Here is a 26,622-nt window from a genome sequence, read left to right as displayed (position 1 = left end):
AGCTTTTAGTGATGATTTTTGACAGTAAAAAGTGCTGCTATTCTCTGTTACAGTTATCCGTCTGGCTGCTATGACGCTGAGATACGGAAGACCATGAAATGCTGACCAATCGCAACAGACTAAGCTTTTTTCAGTAGGGGGACTTAAAAATAGTCTCTATGAGAAGTATTCAGTGTGTGCATTCTGGCGAAGCAGAGACACTATTTTTTTTTTAAAGATATTAAGATTTAGATATTCTAATATATGTATTTTTAAGTTTGTCTGAGGATGGAGGCTAAATTTCAGAGGCGATGTCTTAAAAACTTGGCCAAATACCACCAACTTCTCAACTAGATACACTGTTTTTTTTAAACTTGACTCTTCAACTCTTCATATGTGGTACTCACTGGGGATGCCTGAGACCAGTTTAAGGGGTCGAAGCACTCGCACCGCCCTCAGGGTCCTCAGGTCCACTGAGATGTTCATATGCGCCCCTGCAGCGGCCAGGATCCTGCAGAGATGAACACAAATCCACATCAACAGAGTCACAGAGCAGAATGCTACAATTTTATGCTTTATAATCTATTGCAGAGCCGTGTCAAAAAGGGGACTCAGACACCACGCATAAACACGCTGAGGCCATCACACACAGTGTTGGTGGATGGCTGCAGTGCTTAGATATGGAGCGTGAGGACATGAGGGTCTCCAGTATGCAGAGAGAAAACAGAGAAAACAACAGGGATGTTTTTGGGGGCTTTTGGCTGTTTCGCAGTGTGTGGGAGGATGGCTGTGACAACTGCTATTTAGGAGGAGAACAAAGAAAGACACCCTCAGGCTGGAGAGACATGAGGCTTGCGGACAAGCACATGCGTGGACAAACACACATCGCAAACACATCAACCTCTTATCTGCTACACAAAGTCCTAAAAAAGTTCCATTTTTACTTTATCTTGTTTTGTGTCCTCTATCCCCCCGCCCTCTAAATACACCTCTGTGGCCTTCAGCCATCACACTGATGGGAAAAAGAAAGGCAGTGTCTGGTGATCTCCCCCTCTGCTTCCTCATTAGTCTGCCCTCCTGTTTCCTTTCTCTCTCTGCTCTCTATACCCTCATATCTTGCTCTTCATCCCTAAACCTCTCTCCTCTCATCTCCCTCTTCCTCCACCTGTTTTTACAACCTCCTTCCAATTAGACTTGCACTTCTGACTCTGTTTATCCATTTTCCACTGACCTGAACACACATTTATTCCCCTTTCACCCGGATGCCTACTGAGAGAGAGACAGAGATGGATGGGGAAGTGAGGTAAAAACAAAAGAAAAATTGCAAACAGGGAGTTGAGGAAATGGCCTTGCTGAAGAGAGGATACAGCAGCAAAACTTTGAAGACAGAGTAACATAAGATTCACACTCTCCAAACTCTAAAACATAGATTCATACTGTACGTAAATGCACGTTGCTCATCTGGTCAGTTGCAACCATTGAAAGATAAATAATTGTACTCATTAAATGTTCTGTATGTAACTTTCAGAAAATCCTTGTTCCACCACAACTGTGACAAACACAAGACTGACCATGATTGACCATCATCATGTTGTTAAGTTTACTATCTGCAGTGTTTCTATGTTTCATCTGGCTCTGTGATACTAACTAGCTTGCTGTTTGCAAATGACTTTCTCAGCTGATGTTACAAAGCAACCTATGGAGAACCATGCAGTGAACCTTTACAGTAAGTTGGCTCACCTTAACTTAGGTTATGGTTAGCTTGTTTGCTACCCAGCTAGTTAGCTATGCTGCATGGATCTCGTTGCCTGGTAAATGTTAAATTAATTTGCGAACCAACTCTGGGAGTCTGGACCATCTGGACGAAGCTGACGTTAACCACTCAATACAGTTTTTTGCAATGCTTGCTCGCTAACAATGCATCCGCATTAGAAAGCATCCAAAGTTAGCTAACATTAGCCTGCTAAAACCACAATATATATCATGTTAGTGTTTTCTCTGGGATTTTTAACACCAGGAGAACTGACGTTTTGATATAGGGCACTGAATTTGATGAATACACCTTTTATCACACCACAATTGAGACAAGAAATGAGAAGAGAATGATCCCCAGTCAGTCAGCTGCAAAATGTAAATAATGGAAACACAGCATGTGCAGACTCTGTGATGTGATAGGAGCCAGTGTTGTGTCGAAAACTCTCCCCGTTGATGTTAATTAATGGGGGAAACACTTTTCAATAAAGGAACACATTTTGATACAGCATTGGTTGTTTTTTTTATGTTATAAGACTCCATTTTTTAGCTAACAGTAGCTACTGTTGCACACTGTAGTGCTGTAGCAGAGCTGAAGAGAGATACAGCATGATGTTGGGAGAAGGTGACCTTGAGGGCTTTCTGCCAGAAAGGGATTTCTGGGTTAAGGTTCATCACATCCTTTGGATTTTCTGTGAAAGATTTGGCCCAAATGTTTTACAAAGAAGTTAGTCCACAGACTGTTACAGACAACTGAGAAAGTCAGGAAAGTCTTTTTTAAGTTACCTTACAGTCTGTTCACCCATTACCAAGAAAATGTGATTAATACATGTAAAAAGTTACATATAGTACCTTTAAATTCACTTTGATCATGAAGACTAGATAAAAATGAAGGCAACAACATATAAAGAAAGACTTTCTAAAGTAACTGAAAGGTGGATTAAGTAAAAGATTACAGCTTTGTAAGCAGATGATTTATGTGCAGCACAGTGTTAAAGAACCGTCTTTATGCACAGTACTGTAATTTGCTTTAAGATGATAGCACAGTAGATCATCACACAGCTAGAAAAACAGATCCAATTACATTCCTGTGATACCGCGGTGAGAATCAGTCCCGTCTATATTGTTAGGAGACACAGAGCGTCATCTGATTTAATTAACGGAAGAAAGAGAGAGAGGAAGAGGTGAGAGAAAGATTAAAATAGCTCACCATCATCCACACACATACAGAAATAGAATGATCCTCATGGGTTTCACACCTCTAACAATTCCCCTTTGGATTTTCTCCTCTTTCCCCTCTCACTCAACACTCCACGTCTTTGTACTTCTTCCCTTATTCCCTCCTTTTACTCCAATCACTCCCTCTGCTGCCTCCTGCAACCTCTGTCATTTCATCCCCCACTTCCTCCATCTCTCAATCTTTCTTCAGACCATTAGTCAGTCCTGGCTGCTCTTTAGTTGTTATGGAGACTAGGGGATGGAGGGCCTAAAAATGGCTTCCTCATTTAGTCCGCTGTTCAGTGGATGTCCTGGGCCCTGTTTCCCAATAACGATTGTTTGTATAAGTTAAAAATGTCCAAACAAACTCCTCCTTTTTGCAGATGGAAATCGTGTAAAAGGGAGTTTTGTTTGTCAGCTTGTTTAAGCCAAGATTTAGTATGTGTTCCTGCTTGCAGATAAGAAAGGGGCATTACAGCTATGAAGATAATGCGTGCTGCTGGTTCTAAGTCTGGGTCTTTTTTGTATCTGTGTCTTGGGCAGCTGTCTGGGCGTCAGCAGTATCACCGTAACACCAACAGTGGCAACTTCTGATAATGCCTGCAACTGCACATTAGAAATGAACTGTTCTGGTTGGCTAGATGCAAAGATATTCTCTTTATCTGTAGATGTACAGACAGAAAATATCAAATGTCAATTTCTCTGTGTTACATACTGACATTCTTACTTTAAAGAGGATGCCAATGTGTATGCATAGAGGGATTACTGAACTGGCATACCAAGCACAGGCCCTGTGGGTCTACGTGTCAGGCCTCCCGCTGCAAACCTTCATCTGCAAAATATCACTCAAAGAGGCATGTATAGAGCAGGAAGAGGCTCAAAATGACCTCAAAGAAACATAAAAGGACAAAAGAGAAAAACAAAAACACCATATTGATGCATAACAGCTGCACAGAGACACACAGACACTCACAATGATAATGAAAAGGGGCAAAACAACCACAAGGAGACATAAAATGACTACAAAGAGATGCATAACAGCTAAAGACTCAAAATGACTATAGGGGCACAAAATGACTACAAAGAGCTGCAAAACAACAAAAACGAGACGCAAAGCAACTACAAAAAGACTTAAAATGACCACCGAGAGACACAAAACAACTACAAAGAGATGGTAAACAACCTCAAGACTTAAAACAACCAAAGAGAAACAAAATATCCACAAAGAGACACAAAATAACTAGAGACACAAAATAAACATAAAGAGACACAAAATGACTACAGAAACACACAAAGAGACTAAGTACGACTACGAAAAGGGGCAAAATAACCACAGACACAAAATGACCACAAACAGATGCAAATCAACAAAAAGGTGATGCAAAGCAACTACAGAGACCTAAAATAGACAAACAGATGCTAAATGACCACAAGACTCAAAATGATTAAAAAGAAACAAAATGACCACAATGACACACAAAATATCAAAAGAGACACAGAATAACCATGAAGAGACACAAAATGCCCACAAAGACATGAAGATTACAGAGACTCAAAATGACCACTGCGAGACACAAAACAACTAAAAAGAGATGCTAAGCCACCACAAGGAGACTCAAAATGACTACAAAAAGATGCAAAACCACAAAGAAATGTGTAACGACAACAAAGAGACAAAAAAACGATCAACAAAATGTAAAGCTAAACAACTATGACGTCTGTGTGTCTTGCTCCTATGTAAGAGAGGTGGTGGGGCCCTCTCCACGCCCTGGCATCCCAATGTGTCATAATCCACCAATGTGTGTATGATGTTCCAGTTGTATGAGAGGCCCTTTGAGACATAATTCATACTTGGTTTCACATGTAACATCATACTCTCATACATACACCACTATACTCTTACACAAACACTACTATACCCTCTTATATGCACAACCATACTCTTATACATACACCACTATACTACACTCTCTTATATTTATCATCATGTTTTCTTTTATTTACTGTCATACTCTTAGTGTAACAGAGGATAATATTATATGTATGTAAGTATGATAGTATGTACATGAAAGTAATCACTTTCACAGTGCTTTGTAATCATCATTACGACAGCTAAGCTTCATACTACTGCCGTCTGGACATTGGCACCCTCTATATGACCGAGATGAGGAAGGTGAAGGTTGGCCACAAAAACTGGCAGATGTAAATCAGCCAAGGGAAGCACAACACATGGCTGATTTGGCACAAATGACAGATTTTGGCAGACAGTTTATCTCCTCCCTGTAGTTTCCCCTCTCCCTATTGTAGAGCAATTCATTGATCTGTGTGTTATTTGTATTAGGTTGCATCTAATTTATGATTTAAATGCAATCACTCATACTGTGTTAAAGACTATTTAATTCGTACAGAACCTCAGTGGTCATGATGACAGTATGTGCCAAGATTAAATGAAATTAACAAAATGATAAAGACTGTTGCTTCTGCCAGTGTTGTTTTATTTTTTTTTCTAACTGCATTACATGTAGCTTTCTATCAGTGCACCGCAACCTCTACTACAATTTCATTACTCTATAATAATTTCTAAAAGTGTCTTAATTTCATAACACCAGTGCAGTGTCTGTTCAAACGTGCCTGTTCAGAATGGGCTGCTGCTTGTAGCTTTCTCGAGAGCTGCTCATCCAAACAACTTCACACAACACTGCACTTCTTTGGTTCCTGGATAATACAGCCGCCATTTGACCAGGAATATCTGTTGAAGTCAGGCATGTTTAAATCTCTCCTGTCATAACGTCCAGTAAAAATATTTCCCTCTGAGGATATGTAGGCCTAACGACGTGTCCTAACAGCAAGCAAGCAAGCAAGCAAGAGTTTCTCTGTCCACACTGAATACGTTAAATATGCACTACTGTTACATCAAACAAACCACTGTATTATATTGTATATATATTGTGATACTTACTGGAAATGCCATACAATATCGACAACAGTAAGTAGGTTGTTATTAGTGATTATCATTTACCAGAAACTTTGACCTCAACACATATGTTTGCAGGTCGGGTGGGGAGGATTGGCTTTCATAACAGCCTGGTTTGACCCAATTTTAAAAAAAACCCTGACCCACGCATCACTAACAGACATGCATACAGACCAATGAGACAAATGATTTTGTAGCCTGCTGCAGTTCCAACACCTCTTCCAGTTTCTCTATTTTTTTCTTTCTCCCAACTAAAGTAGACAGTAAAGAAAAGTTTGTGTTACAGTTTAGGCCTGGAGGCGATGAGTGGGTCTTGCACTGGTTGAACCCCAGCGGTCACTTCATGGACACCTTGACTGATCTCAAAGACAACACACACCTAACAGGTGCCTGGTGTATCTACAAGTCATTTTTAGTCACCGGTAGCTGTCGCACAGAAAAACATCTTCGTTCAGCCTGCATGTATCTGCAGGCGTTATGTGAGATACACACTGCAGTGAACTGAGCCGAAGCCCTGGTCAGAGTTGTCAGCCATGATAAGTGAGTAACAGTGACATACCCTGAAGAACTGACAGCTCGCTGCTGCGTGACAAATCTATTGTGACAACCACCATGCCATGATACTGATAACGTTGTGACTTATGCTCCATGTCATTGTCAAGCTGCTAACTAATATGATATGAGTGCACCTGACTATTGTAGTGATATTAATTCTACAGCATGTGTTATTTACACCACCGGTTCTGAGCTCAGGGGTTACAGGATAATTTGGGTGTATCACAAGATTTGCTTATTGTGTTTTATTGCCTTTATTATCAGTGTTATCAGTCATACCTTTGCTTTTCTGCAATGACATGTCAAAACAGCCGCTGTGCATTATTTGGCTGCCCAAATGCGACTTGTTTCTTTTTTATTTGAAAGGGAAAATGTCCCACCTTGGGTTTCAATTGGAATGTATGCTCTTAAAGAAAATGTTCCTGCAGACTTTATCTATAAATGGACACCTACAACCATCTCCAGAAGAACTGACAACCCTGTCTTGACCCATATCATCAAAACGTGGCATGAAGTCCAGAAAAATATTGGACTAAAAAATATATTTTCACCCAAAACACCATTGAAACAGAACGAACTCACACCTATGTCAGTGGATAATAAGATCCTGGAAACGTGGCACCAGAAAGGGATTCGTCATTTGGAGGACTGCTATAAGGATGGATGCCTGATGTCTTTTGAGGACCTAAGGAGGAAATATGATCTGTCCAGCAGAAACTTCTTTTGTTATTTACAGTTAAGATCATTTCTTAAATCTGCTTTGGGACCTGAAATGACTTTACCCATGCTCAGTGATCTGGAAAGACTGCTTCATGAGGGTAACGCACCTCGTCTTATTTCAAAAGTGTACTCCCTCTTGATGGATGATGCTCCAAAACCAGGTTTACATAAATCAAGGGAGAAATGGGAGTCCGACTTGGGTGTGACAATAGGTACAGAGCTCTGGGCTGAATTGTGTCAAAAAAGTTTAACTGCCACTCTTAATTCCAGATACAGGCTGACTTATTATAATTTTCTTCATCAAACCTATCTTACGCCACAGAAATTACATAAATATAAACCTGAGATATCCAACCTGTGTTTTAGATGTAGTATAGAAGAGGGTTCATTCCTACACTGCACTTGGTTATGCACAAAACTTAACACATTCTGGCATGATTTTTCTGACATCATTACAAAACTCTTAGGACTGCATCTCCCATTAGATCCTCAAACCTGCTTATTGGGAGATACTACAAATATTGATGCACGATTAAGAAAAGCTCAAAAGAGGTTCCTCTCACTGGCCTTGTGCGTTGCCAGGAAGTGCATCGCCATCACGTGGAAGTCTGACTCCCAACTTTCTATAGGAAGATGGGTTTCAGAAATGAATAGCTGTGCTCCACTTGAAAAAATTACATATACACTCAGGAATGACTATAATACTTTTACAGAAATGTGGCAGCCCTATTTAGCATATATGGACACATTGCCAGCTTCTATGGTGGACGGGTTGTAGTTTTTGCAAGCTCTTTGTTGTCAGTGCTTACTGTTGTCTTCCTTGCCTCTCGACTGTTGTGTTTTTTTTTTGTTTTTTTTTTATCATTATTAATATTATTTTCATTATTTATTAATTTTATTTATCTATTTATTTATTTTTTCTCCTCCTCTATCTCTCTTTCAGTTTGTGGGTGGGTTGGGGAAGGGGTTTGGAGTTGTGTGTTTGTGTTTTCATGTATATCTTATTGAATTTAAAGCTGAAAATAAAATATTCTAAAAAAAAAAAAAAAAGAAAAAACAGCCGCTGTGAAAAAGGTCTTTCCTTGTTATTTCTATCTGTTAAGGCCAGCTGGAGAAGTTCTGTACAAGATATTTGGTGACACGGATATTTTTCTTGGTTCCTCGAAATTTGACTTCTGGAAGGTTTTCCACTCAACAAAAAGCAATATACAGTATATAGTCATTAATGTTTCAGTGTGTACAGTTCAGCAGCATGACTTGCAGTAGATTGCATCAGGAGGAAGAAATCCAGCAGCACTAAGCACTTTTGAGAGACACACCAATAATGCTTAAGTCGAACTGGGTATAAAAATGTGGCATTTTCCCCCTGGTTATGTTTATTAGGGCCATTTTTGGTGTAATATTGTGAAAGAATGACAGCGGGTTTTATAGCAATAGATGATGCAGTTTTTCCTTTGGCATATCTTTGGCATATTCCATATGAAACTGTTGGTTGCGCTGGTGATATCTTCCAATGCTTCAGGCTGTATTCAGTTATTTTCTGATCATAAATCGCTCCCCTTTGCTCACCCAGAATAGACTGAAGAATTTGCTAGTGACAGGCTCCCACTAATGGCTCAGTTGTTGCATTCACATGTGACAATTTAGTGAAAGAGCTCTGAATAAAAGGTTCTTCTGCAGCTTTTATAATTTTAAGAGCATTTTAGCCTCAGAGCCAAAATCATTTCTAACATTTAATACCAGTAGGAAAAAGGGATGGGTATCGGTACTCAATACCTATAAGTCAGTGGTTCCCAACTGGTGCAGCCACAAGGTCCAGATTTCTCTGGGTTCAACGTCCACACAGTCTAACACATTCAGCGTCATACTTGCGTTTGCCATGTCGTCAGGCTAGTTTGCTGTCTCTGTCAAGTAGCTGTCCATTATTCACTTACTCTACAGCAGAAAGCAGCACTTCAAAATTAAAACATCTGTATCAGAAATTCACTGTATTTAAAAATAAAGGGAGTGTTTTGAAAACTTGACACATTCTTGAGTTACTTGCAGTCCATTCACAATGGACCGGAGACCCACTTTTGGACTGTTCTGGTTGGGAACCACTATTTTAAGGTATCAACCAAAATAACCCAGTACTAAGTAGTATCAAACCTTTTCGAGTCAAACGATACCTGCATTTGATCATTTTTGTGCCAGGGGTCTGATCCTGGACTGTCCTGACTCCCCGCCGGATCAGCAAACTTTCGGTTGCTGTCTTCTCCAGAGCGGTCTACCAGCAGCAGCTAACAACCAACACTGAGCCATTAAACAGTCCCAACAAACACACACTGAAACAGCTTGACTCTGGCATTAAAGCCATAATAACTGTTAAGTGATGTTGGCCAAGGGTTGTTATTAATAAACCCATTCACCTTGTGTGTGTGCAGAGCTCACACTCCAGCAGCAGCAGCTAGCAACCAACACCGAGCCGTTAAACGATCCCAACAAACTCACACTGCAACAGCTTGTCTCTGTCATTAAACCCATAATAACTGTTAAGTAATGTTAGCCAGGGGTTGCTATCAGTAAGCCTTGTCACTCTGTGTGTGTGTGCAGAGCTCACATTCCTGCAGCAGAAGCTAACAACCAACACCAAGCTATTAAATGGTCCCAACTAACTCACTCTGAAACACAATATTGTGACACAATTGCTCATGTGAACATTAAATACCGTGACTGTCGATTTATAGTGTTTTTTCCGCCTGACATAAATAATGCTACGCTGATTCAACAACATTTAAGTGTTGAACAATTTCATTTCAGGCAACTGGTCTGCCACACAGTGAGCTGTCTACATCTTCGAAGTTTAGCACCTACACTTGTGTACACTGCAGTCTGACCTCTCGTACATTCTTACGTTTTGAAGACCTGTGATTCTGCAGGACGATGAATACATATATCTGCTCTGGTGGCCCACAGCACAGTGGGTGGTGTGTGTACAGCGGATTGTCTTGACAGAATAAGGAATCGTGTGGAGCAACTCCTACAGTGCTGCTCTGGATGGTTTAGTTAATATAAGCCTCTCTGCCTCCCACAGTGCGCTCTCTCATTTTTACCTCCCCCCTCTTCCTTTTTACTCTCTCTCCCTGAAACACACACACACAAAAAACACAAACATACACACTGAACCCCCTACATTCACACACAAGATATACAAGTTGTTATGCAAGATCAAATGTTACCGCTCCTTAAATCGACAGCCTGAAATAGTGGTCTGGCTTGATGTGAATCAGTTGAATATCAGCGTGCATATTGGTTTATGTGTCAGTTAGGTAAATGTTTGTTCTTTGGCCAGGATGAATAATTGATTTGGGTAAATGATTTATTAGCCATCTGTTGGAAGAGAGAGAGAGGGAGGCAGAGAGAGATAGAGAAATGTTAATTTAGTACTGTGCGGAGATGAGTCGTTGGCACACCGACTCTTTCAAGGTCTCAAAAGTTCACATGCAGCATGCAAAACCAATGAGAAAACTGAAAATCAGATGGTTGCATAATATCTTAATCAAACTGCCTGCATACAGTATCACTGTATTAATGAACCCAATCAAAAGCAAGAACATTGCTGAATTAAAACGTTAATCATTAAGGAAAACATAAAACACATTACTAAATAAACAGACATTATCTCCTGCTAAGCAAGTTTAAGAATTTAAATTAAGACTTTTTTATGATCTTGAAAGGACTGTGAATCTCAGCAGGCAGGCTGTGATTAGAAAAGTATCCAGAGCCTTTAAAAAACCAAAATAACACAATGTAAGACAATCAACTACAGGTAAAAAGTCCTGCATTCAAAATGTCACTTCTGTATTATATTATAAACGAAATGTATATCAGTATCAAAAGCAAAAGTAGTCCTTGTACAGCTGCATTTTTCCAGTCCAGTGTTATATTATGGTTGATTATATTATTGGATTATTGTTAGAAATACTCATCTTCTTTACTTTTGAGTAGCTAAAGAAGTATTTCACTGCTAGAAAGGTGGTCTCCTCATAAAACTGTTTATATGATAAAAAGACACAAATGCTTTGACCGGAGGAAACTTAGGAAAAGGGCTGTGGCATTTGCTGTCGCTCAGGAGGTAGAAAACCTACAACTACCAGAATGCACTGTGCTGCAGCGCACCAATAAACGCTCCTGCTAGTGGGTGACGTATAGTGCATTCCATTTGCACCAGGAAGTTGAAATTTCCCAGATTCCCAGTTGGAAATTGCTACGGGAATGCCCCCTGTAGTCTGAAACCTGACTTTGGAAAGGAAGAGGAACCTCTCAAACCCTGACCTCAAAATCAAATACAGTATGGCTACTTCGCACATCAAGAGACGTGTAAGCTGTTGTAGCATACTGTTTATTAGCACCTCTGTCTTATTTGTGTCTCAATAAAACTGTTGCGCACACAGTACTGTCCAACTTTTATCTCTGGACATGTTACTGAAGTGTTTGTCTACGCAAAATACAGTGTAATGCATTGTTATCAATCGGTGTTGCTGACAATATCTTGTTTTTATTGACTTATTATACTGGAACTTGGTCAGCTCGGGTGTGACTATATCCCCAGCACTGACCTTCGACTTTCAAGGTAAACTGAACGTAGCAGTAATGCAAGCTTGTCCATTTTGACACAGGAAACAATATGGTGGCCAGCTGGTAACAAATGATTTCCAATTAAAGTCAAACAGTAAGCTAAAAATAGGTTTCTGCAGAATTTTGGTTTATGTTGGATTAGCACTGCCTAGCTGTTGACACGTCCAAAAGGTAGGAGGCCCCGGGGCAGACCGAGTCCACGCAGGAGGGACTGTATATCTGGTCTGGCCTGGGAACCCCTTGGGATTCCCCAGGAGAAGCTGGAAAGTGTTGCTGCAGAGAGGGGCATCTAGACTACTTTGCTCAGCCTGCTGCCCTCGCGACCCAGCTTCAGATAAGCGGTTGAAAATGGATAGATGGACGGATGCCTAGTTTCACCACTTGATCTGAGTATGGTCTAAGTTTGAGACAGAGGGAAAAAGTGGCTGTCTTTCTCGATCATCCCTTTAAATTCATAACAATGTACAGTGTTAGCCTAAGTAATAGTGGAGCTGTTTTGTATGTAATGTCTCTCAGTAAAGCGACTAAGAACGACAGCTGTCAGATAAATGCAGTGGAGTATTTCTCTCTGAAACGCAGAGGACTTTAGTGGCTTCTTAGGTTTTCTTTGTGAGATACCAGTCTGGAAAACATCCAGAGAAAAAAACACATCATTATCTTATTGATTACATTAACGCACAGTATATATTATTCAAATATACAGACATAAAAGTGAGTGCATTTTGGCTCTTGGAGCTCTGTTTTGTCTCTTGCAGACAATGAAATCAAAATGCAACACACTGCTTTTTGGCAATGATACAGCTCTGACAGCAAAACTGCTTAAGATGCTGCTACTGTGCTGACTCTGTAGTGACAAGGCACAGTGTCCTCAAAAAACCCTGCTCTTTATTTTATGTCTCTAACTTACAATATTATTATCTTGAATCAAATTTCAAAAAAGTTCATATAATGGATGCACTTGTATTGCTCCAAACATCAGACTGACCGATGATCATTGATTACATAGGTAATTTTGCTGACGCTAATTTATGGTGCATTGACTGGGAGATCCTTTGATGATGCAATTTCCAGCCCAGTCAGACTCCTGCTGAGCTCAAAGGGGATCTTCTATAGGTCAGAGTCTCGAAAGGCAGACATACTGTGCAATTCACTGTCAGCCATAGTTTCTGCATTCAGGCGTGGGGCTTCATTTAAAGAGATAGTTCAGATTTTCAAAGTGGGGTTTTATGGGGTACATTTCCATAATCAGTGTATTGCATACACTGCACACTCTCAGTTTGGAAAAGTTGCAGGAGTGCCAACACTGAAGCTTGCACATTTTAGTGACCTGAAAAAAAACTATCACAGTTTAAGTGAATGCTATAGTTAGAAAATTTTAAGCACTACACCGTGATGCAGACAGCCCTTTCTGATGGGGAAACTGTTAACAGCTTCAGTTCCTCATCTATGATCTCGAAACCACCAGAATCTACAAAATTTTGGCTCGCTGAATGGGAGCTGCTGGTCTATTGCTGATTCACTTTGTGAGTACTGTGTGGCTTTGGTGTCACACAATAACACAATCAAAATACCTGATCAAGGCAGCGGTAGACCAGCAGCTCCGGTGTTTAGCGATGTTAACTACTTTTCGCTACTTTTTCGTTAACTGCTTTTCTCAATGGATCTGGCTTTGAAGAGAGTGCAGTTAACAGAATAAGTTCCTCATCGAAAATTTCTGTCTGATGGCCAGATAAAGTATAGTACGGATTTGTTTTTTCTTTAGGTGGAACTTTTCTTAGGTGGTTAAAATATGTTTTTCTGCTGACCCTGTCCACAGCAGAACATTGCTTAACTTTAGCTTAGCAACCTGCTTCTCCAAACTGGGGGCATGCCAGCTGACATCTACTGTGTGTAATACACTGCCTGAGTGCCTCAAACAACCAAAATTCAAATGATCCAAACTATCCCTTTAATATCTGTGTCAGTGAGGGTTTAAGCTAATATTAAGTGTAAAACTGAAACTAGGTGAAATGTGCTGTCTCTCTACATTGCGTTAATCTTGTTTTACTGCCCTAATTCAAATTAAACTCCACAATAGATAATTTTTTGGTCTTTGATTTCACTTCATTTTCTGCCACTGATAATTCAGCACACTAGACTATGGCTCACTGAACACTGGAGATATTTCAAACTACCTGCAGTCTCTTGAATTTCTCTCTGGTACACTTAACATCCCTCCCCTCTGGACACTCATCCATTCAATCTAGCTACTTGTCAGCAGCACTCGCTCCAGTAATGCTCAACATCCTTGGCCTGTAACCAGGTAAAGAGAAGAGACACGGGTGTTAGCTGGTATCATAAAATGTCCAAAAACAATTCCTCTAAATTAGTTCCGCTTGAGACTCCCATATGGACTGTGTAGAAAAATAACTGAGGATTTGCAGAGAAACTGTGGCTGTAACAGAGCACACACTCTTCTCCTGCCAACAACTCTGATGGTTGATTCTGACGCCTCTCAGAAGACATCTGATGCTGGTTAAAACAAAAAAATGACTGCCATATAAATACTGCATCTCCCCAGTGTTTTTGATTCAGCACCAGAAACAAGTAATTATTTTAAATAAAAAAATAAAAGATGAAGAAAAATGGCTGGGACGGTATTTGAAGCAATAATTGCAAGGTTCAATCTGTACATCACAGCAATTGGTTCAACCATGGGCCATTTTTTTAGGATTGTTCTCTGGTGTATGGAAGACCACAGAGAGTTGTTATAAAGGATCCCATTTACTGATATTCAATGAACAATAAAAACAACAATTATTAACAGGCTTTATAAATGACTGAACTAGCCTGGCTTCAGGAGAAAACTGATTTGCATTGCATTGTTTTAACTTGATTTAACAACACAATCCGTGTCACATAAATGGCGTTTTAGGAAGCAAATGATAAAGTAACAAGCAGCTATGGTAGTGCTTTGTACATCTCTCCACATGTGAGGACTTTAATTATTACCTTCGCCAAGATGATTGTCTTTTTGGTTGGTTGGTTGGTTTGTTTGTTTGTCAGAAGGATTACAGAAAACTACTGGCCTGATATCCATAAAACTTGGTGGAAAGAAGAATGCAATCAAATTTTGGAGCTGATCCAAAACACGAGGCAGATATGGGGCATTTGGCTTTGGCGGATGTCTGCACTCTCTGAGTGCCCTGCTAGTTAGTAGATGATGTGAGTTAAGATTCATCAGGATTCATATGAGCATGGTATTTACATTTTTATCTACAGCATATTTATAAAAATCTTGTTCAAGAGATAGAATGACATTTTGGGGAATATACTTATTTACTTTTTTGCTGCAAGGTAGATGAGAAGATGATACCAATCTTACGTCTGTATGTTAAATAGCTGGATCCAGCAGCCGGCTAGCTTTGCTTAGCACAGAGACTGGAAACAAGGGGAAACAGCTGGCGTGGCTATGTCGAATGATAACATATCTGCTGTCCAGCAACTCTACAGCTCACTTACTGAGATGTAATGTCTCGTTTGTTTATCTGTGCAAAAACCATTGCCATTTTTCAGGGCACGACAGCTGCCCCCTAAGATAAACCGAGTTCACCTCTTGTAATGCAGCCCATGTCATGTGAAGAGGAACAACCAATTACAGCCGACAGACATCTTTCCCTTCGTCCGTAAATATCAGTCTGTGGTAAATATGGAAAAGTTGATCATTTTAGTCCAGCACTGCCAGAGCTTTTCATCTGCCCACACACTTATAAACAGCACATGGAGGAAGATTAGCTCTGCACTCAGGATTTCAGGTAAAAAGGCTTTGATGCAGTGCTTGTTAAGGTTGCTTTGCAACCTCAGACACAACCTGCCCCCGTGCTCTTGAAAGCTGGCACAAAAAAAAGGCACAAGAAGAGCACCCAACACCTGACATTGCATTTTCCAGGAGATTAAAGATGTGGATGTGTATGGCCCCTTTAAATTTTGATGTAGGGAGACTTTGACTTTGTCATGGGATGAAATTCTTGTTTGCATTAGGGATGTTCCTAACTAATTTCCTTTAACTTAAGTTTAACTTTGATTAGTCGACTAGTCTAAGAGTAAGAAAACAGAGAAAACTCAAATTGAGAATAATTTTATCTATATGCGTATTTTACAGGATCCATTTGAAATTGTTAATCACATTTTTCAGTCACCAAATCTTATTTAAATGCCACCGAAATGTTTGGCACTTTGCACCTGACATTATGAACACTGAACATTAGCCTACAAAACATTACAACAACCCACTAAACAAGAGGTAATAGCATTCATTGAAAACAATATTCTTTAGGAAAATAAATCTTTTGGTAATGTGCCTGATTATTACAATACAATTTTCATTAGGTGAACGCAATCACATAAAATGCGTTTGCCTCTCTCACTGTGCAGTGAACAAGGCCTTTAAGTCAGAGTGCAGCCTGCCTGGCGCTGACACCTGCTGCGCCTCCATCTCTGTCTGTCTCTGAAACATGTAATTTCATTCTGAACTCCGTCTGAGGAGATTCAACAGTAATTTAAGTTCTGGGAAGACCGTGTTCCTCATGTATTTTGTTAAGCAGGTCTCTTACCAGAGCCTGTTCCAGAGGAAAATGTTAGACTAAACTCACATAAAGGTTGTCTGCCTGAAATTCAATTTGTGAAGACAAATTGCCCGTTCATCATTGAGAATGGTTCTTCTAAATTTCAGCTCAACCTTTTTTAAGTTCTGTAACTTTCACTGGAACCTGAACTAGATTTAATTTGACATGAGTTCCAGTTAACATCAGGACTGCTTTCATCTCAGTGTAGCACCTCATCTTCTCTGATCAGATACCAGACTAGACTGCATAAAGGCCCTTGACACAGTCTTTGTTTCACGGCCCACTCAGCCTCTTTATAATGACTAGAAACATGGAGAGACAGGGAGGGCATACGGGGACAGAGAGTGAGCTTGTTAGACTGTCAATTTCCTCGACACCATCATTATTCACTCACTTAATTCAGAATCAGTGAAAAAAACACTTTTACTCTGAGGGTGTCATTTGAATGTCACAAGCTACGCACTCTGTCTTCATCTTATTCACATACATATTCATGTTTTCATTTTGTTTTGATTTGTGAAACAAAGGTTTGTTGAAAAGTGAAAGAAAAGTGTTGCCAGCGCTCAGCCTGTTCCCCTGTCTGTCATATACACATATATACAGACACACACAGACACACAAACACACAAAAGCAGGTCCATAAGCACATTCCCCCATCAGACTTATAAGAAAAGACAAATCTATCCTGGTCTGGTCTAATTGTAGAGACAATGACCAGAGAAGCAGCAGGACCGGAGCCAGTGACAGCCTAACCTGAGGCGGGGTCCTCCGTCACCACGGTAACAGCTCAGGGGGACATATCCACCCCATGCTGTGTCTGAACTCATCAATCGATCAGACAACAGATGGAAAATAAGATTGGAGAGGACAGGTCTGTCTGTGTATCTGTGTGTGTGTGTGTGTGTGTGTGTGTGTGTGTGTGTGTGTGTGTGTGTGTGTTTGTGTGTGTGTCTGTGACAGTTTGAGATAGCCGGTTCCACCAGGTGTATGACTGCCAAACAGACAGACGGTGTTGTTGGCTAAAAGACATGCAGTAGTGGCACATTTGGTTCATACACATGAATGCACCGACACACATACAAGCAGACACACACATCAGACAGATTGTGGTTTCAGCTTTCAGTGAGTCAGGTACAGTGACAGTGTGTTCACACCCTGACAGCTTCTCTGAGATAAGAATATCACGCAACACTGTCAGAGCATATCCGGAGGAAAGAAGAGGAGGAAAGGAAAGGAAAGGAAAGGAAAGTAAAGAAAATGAAATGCAACGAAAGCAAATACAAGGAAACAAAGGTAAAGGAAACAATAGGAAATGAAAGGAAAGGGAAAAAGGCAGAATAATGGTCAGGGCAGGAGGACGGTTGGTGCTGAAGACAAAAAAAATAAAACCAAAATGTCAAGATATATAGGCAACAAAAGTCTTGACATTCTTGCATTTGTCTCACTGGCTCATATTAAGGCTGGTGTGATCGATGTGAAGCTCTCATGTTAGCTCTCCCTCCTGGCTAGACATGGTAATAGAGTAGAAATAGTCCAGTTTTGACACCCAGTGAGGAATAAAGACTGATGGCTGCAGCATCTTTCTATTCACACAGCAAAGAGGACACCACCTCTCTCTGTTAATTAAGACTGGAGGTCTACAGGGTCGGACACAACTCCCACCTTTCTTTTTTTAGCCACATGCACCAAAATTCAGTTTACACAACTTTAACAAAAGGAGAAAAAACAAACTAATTTAAAGGATAATGTCAGCATTTTTCAACCTGGACCCTACATTTCCATGAATATGTATCTAAGTTACTGATGTAGACAACAATTTTTGAAATTGGTTCAATATTTAGTTAGGTGGCAGCAGCTGGGCAGCCGCATAGCCACATTGGAGTAGAAAACATAGTTTAGTGTTATGTAAAATATTCACAATGCCATGTATGATTATTTAGCTGATTTTAACGATGTTGACAAGACCTTTAAATTCATTGTTTGCCCATATTTATTTGAGCCGGAGTATATGGATGAGGAGTGAGTAAGGAAAGAGATTTAACAACAGGCAGCAGAGGGTGAACCAGCTGCTGCAAGGCTGTGCCTATGTCCACAGAGGATGAATGCCTATGTTGTAATGAGTGGTTCGTGTTTGCTCATTTCCAAACTGTGCCCACAACATGAAGACACTTTACGCAGCTTTCATAGACTATCATTGTGGGACACGGACATGCTCAAGTTTTGGCTAGTTTTGCTACAAATGGATCCTAACACTCCTGTCCATAGTCTGGACATTCTTTCCTAAAGAAAACTGCTGTTCCAAGAGCGGAGGTACCCGCTGCAGACAGAGTGGAGGTTGGCTAATGTTGTTAGCTACAGTTATTAAGTTGCCACTGCATGTCGTTACATATGAATGCATGGTAGGATAACAGCGAAAAAGTAAATCAATAAATGATCAGTAGGTGTAAACCATCATCTGATTCAGCACTGATAAAAAAAAAAGATTTATTACACATTTAAGCAGCTGACACTCATAATAATAAAATGAGTGATATTAACAAACTGATATTATGCCAAAGTGTGTGTGTGTGTGTGTGTGTGTTGTATTAAAATATTTATGCTTCGGTGTTATAGAACCCGTAATATATTTTTATAATATTTTACACTTACATTTGCCCTTCAAGGGTGATACCTACTGGCAATAAATGAAGAGCTCCTATACATGGTCTTTTCTAATAAGATAATCAATTGCTATTCCCACAGCGAGGACATTTGCAGTGCTACAGCAGCAAGGGAGATGCTAGTGCAATAACAACAAGCATCAGCAAGATATGATGAATATGTAAAAGAGTCAAATTAAAACATCTGCTGCCTGCTGTCCTCTCTGTCTGTCTCTCTCTCTCCTCATCCGCTCTTCATGTGTATACTCCACATTGTCTCCACAGTCAATATCCATCCATGACACTGAAAATCTTTTAGATAACACTACATATTCTGTAAAGTACTGTGGTTACTATACTTTTTTAAAAATCTCACACACATTTCCTCTGTTGTGTTCCTATAACAAGTGGCATCTCCTGAGATTTCCTCTTAACAAGGCAATAACAAACAGACCAACTTGGATCAAGTATAAAGGGAAAAAGACATTTCAGCCACTTATAATAACAATCTGAGCCTTTCTGTGAAATAACCACCTTCAATGGAGCTAGAGTGAGGGTGTTCAGTTGCCCCCATATGCTTCCATTGTGGCTCCTGGTGCAGCTGCTGGCTGCTGCCCTCTCACTAAATACTAGACCAATTTCAAACATTGTTGTTCACATCAGTCTCTTAGACACATACACGGGTCCAGGGTGAAAATGACGAAGTTATCCTACAGATTAAAAGAAGGCATATTGTTGCAGTAACATAAGCTATGAATGAGCTATTGAAAAGTTACATAATTAAATTTCTTTGAGAACTAAACTGATTGAGTTTTATTGAGTGGATTATCTGATTTACTCTAATAAGAATTAGGCATCTGAGGCATCCTCTTGGTCTACTTTTACTCAAAAATACATGTTGTTCCTGTTACCTGTGGTGCTGTTTATCAGTCTAGATTGTTTGGTGAGAGTTGTCTAGTGCTGGGCAGTATACCGGTTCATACCGAATACCGGTGTTTATTTTTCTTATGATATGAATTTTTCATATACCCCAATACCGGTGAGTATGTAGCGTACACAACGTTGGGAACGTAGCGCCACAGGACATCGTTTGACAGGAGACTGTTTTGCAGTTGCACTAAACAAGTATGTGAGGGCATGTACGAACGGTGTGTTGAGCGGTGAAGATGGATAAAAACAGTGAAAGTTCCGAAACTGAAGTTCCAGAACGAAAACATGACACAGAAGAACTTGTACCGACAAGAAGAGCCGTGTCTGTTGTTTGGAAGTTCTTTGGCTTTAAAAAAACCCGACGTCGATCAAACAACAATTCTCTGCAAATGTTGTAGAGCTAAAGTTGTAGCTGCAGGAGGCAACACGAGCAATTTGCTTCACCACCTCAGCCGCAAACATGTCTTGGAATATCAAGAATGCATGAAACTAAGATCTGCGTCCTCCACGTCTGCAGGTAACGTTAGCACTGCAAGAGAAAAGTCGAGTCAGATGTCACTAAAGACACGTTTGCTAGGGGGACTGCCTACAACAAGAAAAGCAAACAGTGGATTGAGATTACCAACGTGATCACTATCCACTTAGCCAAAGACATGGTACCGCTGTCATGCATTTTGATTCCTTCACTTCATTAGAATCATGAGTGCCACCTCTTTGTAAACAGCATCATTTTGTGAGGCCATGCAAACCTGTATTAATACTAGTGTGGACATTAATGTTTTTCTACAATATTCACTCCTCATGACAGTAAAATAGGCCATTCTAAGCCAATTTACTGCAGCAATTCCTCTCTAAATCATTAGAAAATGTGGTTAACCCCCAGTCGTGCATGAAAAAAAATACCGTCATATACCATGAAACCGATATAATTTTGAAAAATACCGTGATATAAATTTTTGGTCATACCGCCCAGCACTAGAGTTGTTGAGTGTTTGAGATATCGGCCTCCCTTCTCTTGAATGTAACACAACTTGATGGCACTCTAACAAATGTGATGCATATAAAGACTCAGTATCACCCTGCAAAACAATGTCTTTAGCTTCATGACACACACACACACACACACACATCTCAAATTTCTCAAAGGTCTGGTAAAACAGTATCTTAGTGTATCTGCGAGATCAAAGCTTTGTCATGTCATCTATTCTTCTCAGCATTTCCTTTTTCAGGCTTTTCTGAATAAGTCCTTGAAAATGCTCTTTTCTTCTCCCCTCTCCTCTCTTCTTGTCGCCTCGCCTGCATATCAATGCTGTTTCTCATTTTCCATTTCATTCTGGAATTTTACTTTTCAGGTATTCGGCTGATTTGAAAAGCATAATAGATTTTAATTTCCAAGGTAAAGAAGAAGAAGGCTGAAATGTTTGTGCTCCTGAAACTATGCTGTGGGTGACAACAATGGAGAAATGCTCTGAAACACTCCTTTCTCCTCATCTTTACTCTAATCAACTCCCTCTGAGCTAACTCCATCTCTCTCCCATCCCCCTCTAAGTGTCTGGCACACAGTGGTGACACAATCCCTTAGTGGGCGTCGCCCCCTGCCAACTGTTGCCAGTCTAATAGAGGGCTTGCCAGCGAATGACACTGCCAAGGTGCCAATTAGTACGTACGATTACGCATAGAGGCATCCTTCTCATTTCCTCCAGCTCCATCTCCTCTCTCATCTCTTTACTTTGTTTCTCTCCTGCTACGTTTTCCTGGTTACAACCTCCTCTGTGCTCTTTCCCTCACAACTCGCCATCTTAGCAGGAGTAACAGGCTGGTAAAGCGTGTGTGATGGCCTGAGAAATCCCACAGCTCCTCTATTTGAATTTCAGTCACAACATTGCTCAGCTACACGATAACAGCCTTTAAGAAAACAGCAAGTGCCATCTGTTTTTTTATACCTCCCTCCCACTCGTGCTTTCTCTCTGTAATACAGGCCATCTTGAAACACTAAGGCAGCTTGCTGAGGTAATCATGGCCTCCAGCGTTGACACCGTTAGCAAATGGTTCCATAATTACACATGTTCACACATAATGTTGAATGTGAGTCAGGGGTATCCACTGTGGAAAGGTTCACACGCTTTGTAGTCTGAGAAGTGTGTTCTGCCTCCAAGGGCAAACATTTCTACAATACAGTTAAATTAAGGCTCCTGCCTGAATGACTCAAGCTGTCACATAAACCTTGAATCAAAGTCAATCATGGGAGTTGAACCAACACCTCTCTGACACAGTGTCAACAAAACTGAACATTATAAACTTCACAGATTATGGAATTTACTGCAGGGCAACTGTACTGAATTAGATGATACAGGCAAAATTAATAAACTGGTAAGTCAGTGTAGTTGGTAATTTTAAAAATATACTGTACAGTTTTTTTCTAAAAGACAATGCATGGACTTATACAGAAGTAATCCCTCTCAATCATCACTTATGATCCTTTTCTGTGTGTTCGGGACATTTATGGGCGTGAACCCTCACAGCGCTCAGGTAAGGTTGGGGCTATATAAAAGGTAGAGACCAGGTGCCAAACTGTAGGCAGCAGGCATAGACACAGCAACACAGCACCTAAAAATGCAAATATAGCAAGCCAAAACGCCAAACTGAAGTGAATCTAGGGTTGGCTTTTACTTTCACTTCTGCTGCCAAGCATGTTTACAAAAAGTAATCGACAGCACTTATGCACTTTTCTGACTACTTGCTGCACGCAAAGCCTGAAGTGACAAGTTGTGCCTGTGTATGTAATAAGAATCACTCAGTGTCTGGGGTCTCTGAGATATATAATCCCCCGTCTCCACTGCTTAAGACCATTTTATAAATGATGCTCAGAAAGGTTATTTTCAGTTTTATCATGTGAATTTTAAGTTTTCATAGTCTTCTGTGCACTTCATCTCTTTAAGATTCATTAAGAACTCCAAACATGTTCTATCATTTCATAATATATCAAGCATTTTAATTGACCAACTCAAACATTGTGTGGATCTCAGGCTCTAAACTACTTAGACATTCTCATCAAATGCTTTAGCAGCACTTCAGGTCTCTTAATGTCTTGTCTAATCTTTATTTTTCACATGGGTTTGCACTTTATTTGCCTCATATTGTCTTTTGAATATCTATCCATTCTGCAAAAGGAACTCCTCCTCTGTTTCCCATCAGTTGTATTTTGGGGTGAGTTTTTTATCATCTGTATCAAGGATGACACCCTGCAAGAATAGAAGGTATCATATGTTGTAAATATTGTAAAGCCTTTTGAGGGGAGTATGTGATTCTGTACGATAAAGATGAAATTGCCACAGGGTGCCCTGTAACCTATGGGGGTTAGCACACCAACCATGAACTACAACTTCCCTCATATGAATCTAACTAGGGACCTTTGACACCCTTTACACCTTGCATTAAAATGTGTCTTGTCCCTAAATTGTATCTAGATGTTATTTGGCCTGATTAAACCTGGTATTAATATGTGTCTTCTGTGTCCACATTGAGATCTGATCGCTCTGTCAAGGTCAAGCAACTGAATGGTTGCTTTATAAATAGCTCTGTTGCAATATGAGTTGCCAGGTTTTGCTTGTATAGTTTTTTCAGACCGAACTGAAAGCAGACACTTGATTTCATCTTGACTCCATCCACAAGCGTCTTGAATATCCTTGACTTTCTTGGCACTTTCTTGGTAGTAGCTTCGCTCAATACCTGGCTAATGGCTGCTATGCTTGCTGAATTGGAACAGTCACACACAATTATGTATTTCCACCCACGTCATTGTTGTATGTGGTTTGAATACGCAACTGCATATACATTTGAGTTAAATGTGTCCCTGACTACCTCTGGAGATGGTTTGGCCACTTAGATCACAATGCGTCTTCTATGCAACTTGTATGCATTTACACCTGTAATTACACGTGGTCAAGCACTTTTTGATTGCAATCTGATCACCCAAGACACATTTTAATGCAAGGTTCAAAAGGTGCCCACATGTCACGTTTCGTTCCCCATCTCTCTCTATCATCTCACTGCTCTTATCCATAATAAAGGCGTAAACATGCCCCCCAAACACATTATATAATATCCTGACTCGTCTCAAATAGGATTCTTTTTAATCCTCTTGCTAATACTTTAATTCAGTCCCTGGGTTTAGTCTTTTCTCACTCAGTCACCCCTGTGGGTAATCTTGTATGTAGCCATAATGTTTCTTTGCAGTTACATGGACAAAACTGTGTGTAATACTCATTAATTTAACAGCACAAGATGATGTTATAAAGTGCTTCACAAGAAAAATAATTACAGAATAGTCATACCAGGAAAAAATACATTTATTGCTGATTCTTTTAAATAATTCTTTTACAGCGCATTATGCTTATGATGTTAGATGTTTGCGTGTAATCTGTGAGAGTTGGGGTTTTGGGGCTCTGTGTCTGTATTTGTAACACACTCTGTGACCATTCCTGTCTGCAGAGGCCCCCTAATTACTAACTGATAGACAGCACTGGTGACTCATCTAATATTATCACCAGATCTCATAATCTTCATTCACTCTCTAATAAGGTTGCAAACATCGAGTGATGGCCTGCAGGTGAGTGAATGTGTCCATGTGAGTGTGTGTGTGCTGGATGGTCTGTGTGTGTTTCAGAGAAATAGAGAGCGAGACAGAGCAAGAACATTTTCATTAATTTGTCTTTGCTGTGGCCAGAATGATAATTTAGAGAGGGATCTATCTGCAGCTCACTTCATCACGCTGAATATTAATAAAATGAGACCTGGAAGGCTAATTCATCCAGATCGAGTACGTCTCGTCCCTAAGTCACAATCAGTAGCTTAAATTCAACCCACGAAAGATGCCTTCATCTCACTGCCAAGCAACAATTCAGTAAATTACAGAGAACATTTTCAGTTTATGTTGGCAAAATGAGTATCTGCTTTTTGAAACCTGTTCAGGAAAATATCCATATGTATTTAGATTGGGTTATTTTGGGCAAGTCAAATGAAAGTCAGCCTCGGCATACACTGACCTCTGTACCAGGAGAAGTCAGCACATCAGTAAGTGCTGCCTGATCTATACACAGAGCTAACAGAAAGGTAAAGTCTGATTACAGCATCTGTCACCCTTGGGGCTACCTTGACAAGCCCTGGTCGCCTCTTGTCTGTCCCCATTCAGGAAGGTGAGATTAAAACAATCCATTAACATGTGTCTGTCTCGCGGTGTTTTAATTAAGTTTCTAATTTTGGCTGTATAGTAACAAGCCGTGGGGTTGAATGTCCCCACTGATGTCACACGTCAACTGATAAAGAGGCGAGAGGGGCAGCAGTAAGTTCTCTGACCATACCTTTCCCTACCTTCCAAAACACTTCTCTTTATGCCTTCCCTCTCTTATGCTCTTCTCTCCTCCTCCAACCTCGCACCCTTCCTCTCTCCAACAGCGAGTGAGTATCGTTAAGAAGCCTGAGCTCGGCTCATCAATAATTGAACAACCAGAATCATGTAGAATTCTCTAAGAACCCTGCCACCCTTTGTACTTCTCCACTGTGAATTGATTAATATTTCCTTTGTGTGTGATTGCAGGTGTGTGCGAAACCGGTTCATCTGCTGAAACCGTAAACATTTCCTCTCTTTGCTCTGATGGTGAGGCACCTACCTCTCTTACCTCTCTGGTTAGTGTTGTAAATGCTCTTTAATATAACACCTTTCCCCCCCGACAGAATATATTAACGTAAATGTAAGCCCCCTGGGCCTTTAACTGCAATGTCATTGAAGTACTGTACATACACAGAGTGAGGTGACGGTGGATTGTAGTATCACTTCACATGGTTGTTAATCCACCATCGTGCTCAGGTAGTGGCAGGTGTCTATTTGTTTCCAGGTCCACTATATTTATTGCTATCTGAAAATGGAGTTAGTACAATAGAACAAACAATGTAGCGCCCTGAGGATCTACACCACTTTTGGCTAAATGTTGAACAATGTAATACCTAAACTTTGATGGCTGTATAAATATTTTTCAGTGTGTCAAACCCTCTATGATGTCACACAATGAAAGAAGATTTTTTTTTTTTTTGCCTTTAATGCCAGCACAGTCTGAAATGTGAAGGGGGGAGAGAGGGGACAACATGCAGTTAATGGCCATGAGCCAGAATGGTCGCTGCAACAGACACAGCCTTTGTGCAGAGGGCACCTGCTCTACCTACTGAGCTACCTGGCACCCCAAAGTCATTTATTTCCAATATCTTACTTTGCTACTCATTATACAGTAAACTATTGAGTGTTTATTATGTAATCAATAAGACAACAAGGGAGTGACTTTGACCACAGCAAGACTTCAGTTAGAATGACATCGCCAGACCACACTGCAAATGCGAATTAGTCTGGAACCTCTCAATTCATTTTTGATTTCCAAGGAGCGTAATCAACAGGTTATCAAGGTGGCGTAGCAGTGAGTGACCAGTGACCAGGTCCCCACAGTGTAGATGGGTAATTACAGCACATTCATGCAGGACATGGTGCAAAGAAAAAAATAACACCCGAGCGATGAAGAAATGTACACAGACTACAGCATGTAGAGATGAGCTTCCTGTCAGAAGTACGACAAACACATCTTTCTTC

At 40.4% G+C, this 26,622-nt stretch overlaps 1 protein-coding gene across 6 annotated transcripts in view; it reads right to left on the bottom strand.

Annotated features, from left to right (window-relative positions):
* LOC125895649 (voltage-dependent R-type calcium channel subunit alpha-1E) overlaps window positions 1–26,622 on the bottom strand; it is a 149,228-nt gene that overhangs the window by 57,358 nt on the left and 65,248 nt on the right. For all 6 annotated transcript variants that reach the window (XM_049587667.1, XM_049587666.1, XM_049587670.1 and 3 more), the window contains exon 6: window positions 387–490. In XM_049587667.1, the coding sequence (XP_049443624.1) occupies window positions 387–490 (104 nt within the window). The remainder of the gene's footprint in view (window positions 1–386; window positions 491–26,622) is intronic.

The sequence above is a fragment of the Epinephelus fuscoguttatus genome, linkage group LG10 (assembly GCF_011397635.1).
Source record: "Epinephelus fuscoguttatus linkage group LG10, E.fuscoguttatus.final_Chr_v1".
Lineage (NCBI taxonomy): Eukaryota > Metazoa > Chordata > Actinopteri > Perciformes > Serranidae > Epinephelus > Epinephelus fuscoguttatus.
The sequence above is the reverse complement of the archived record's forward strand: the minus strand, read 5'-3'. Positions and strand labels throughout refer to the sequence as shown.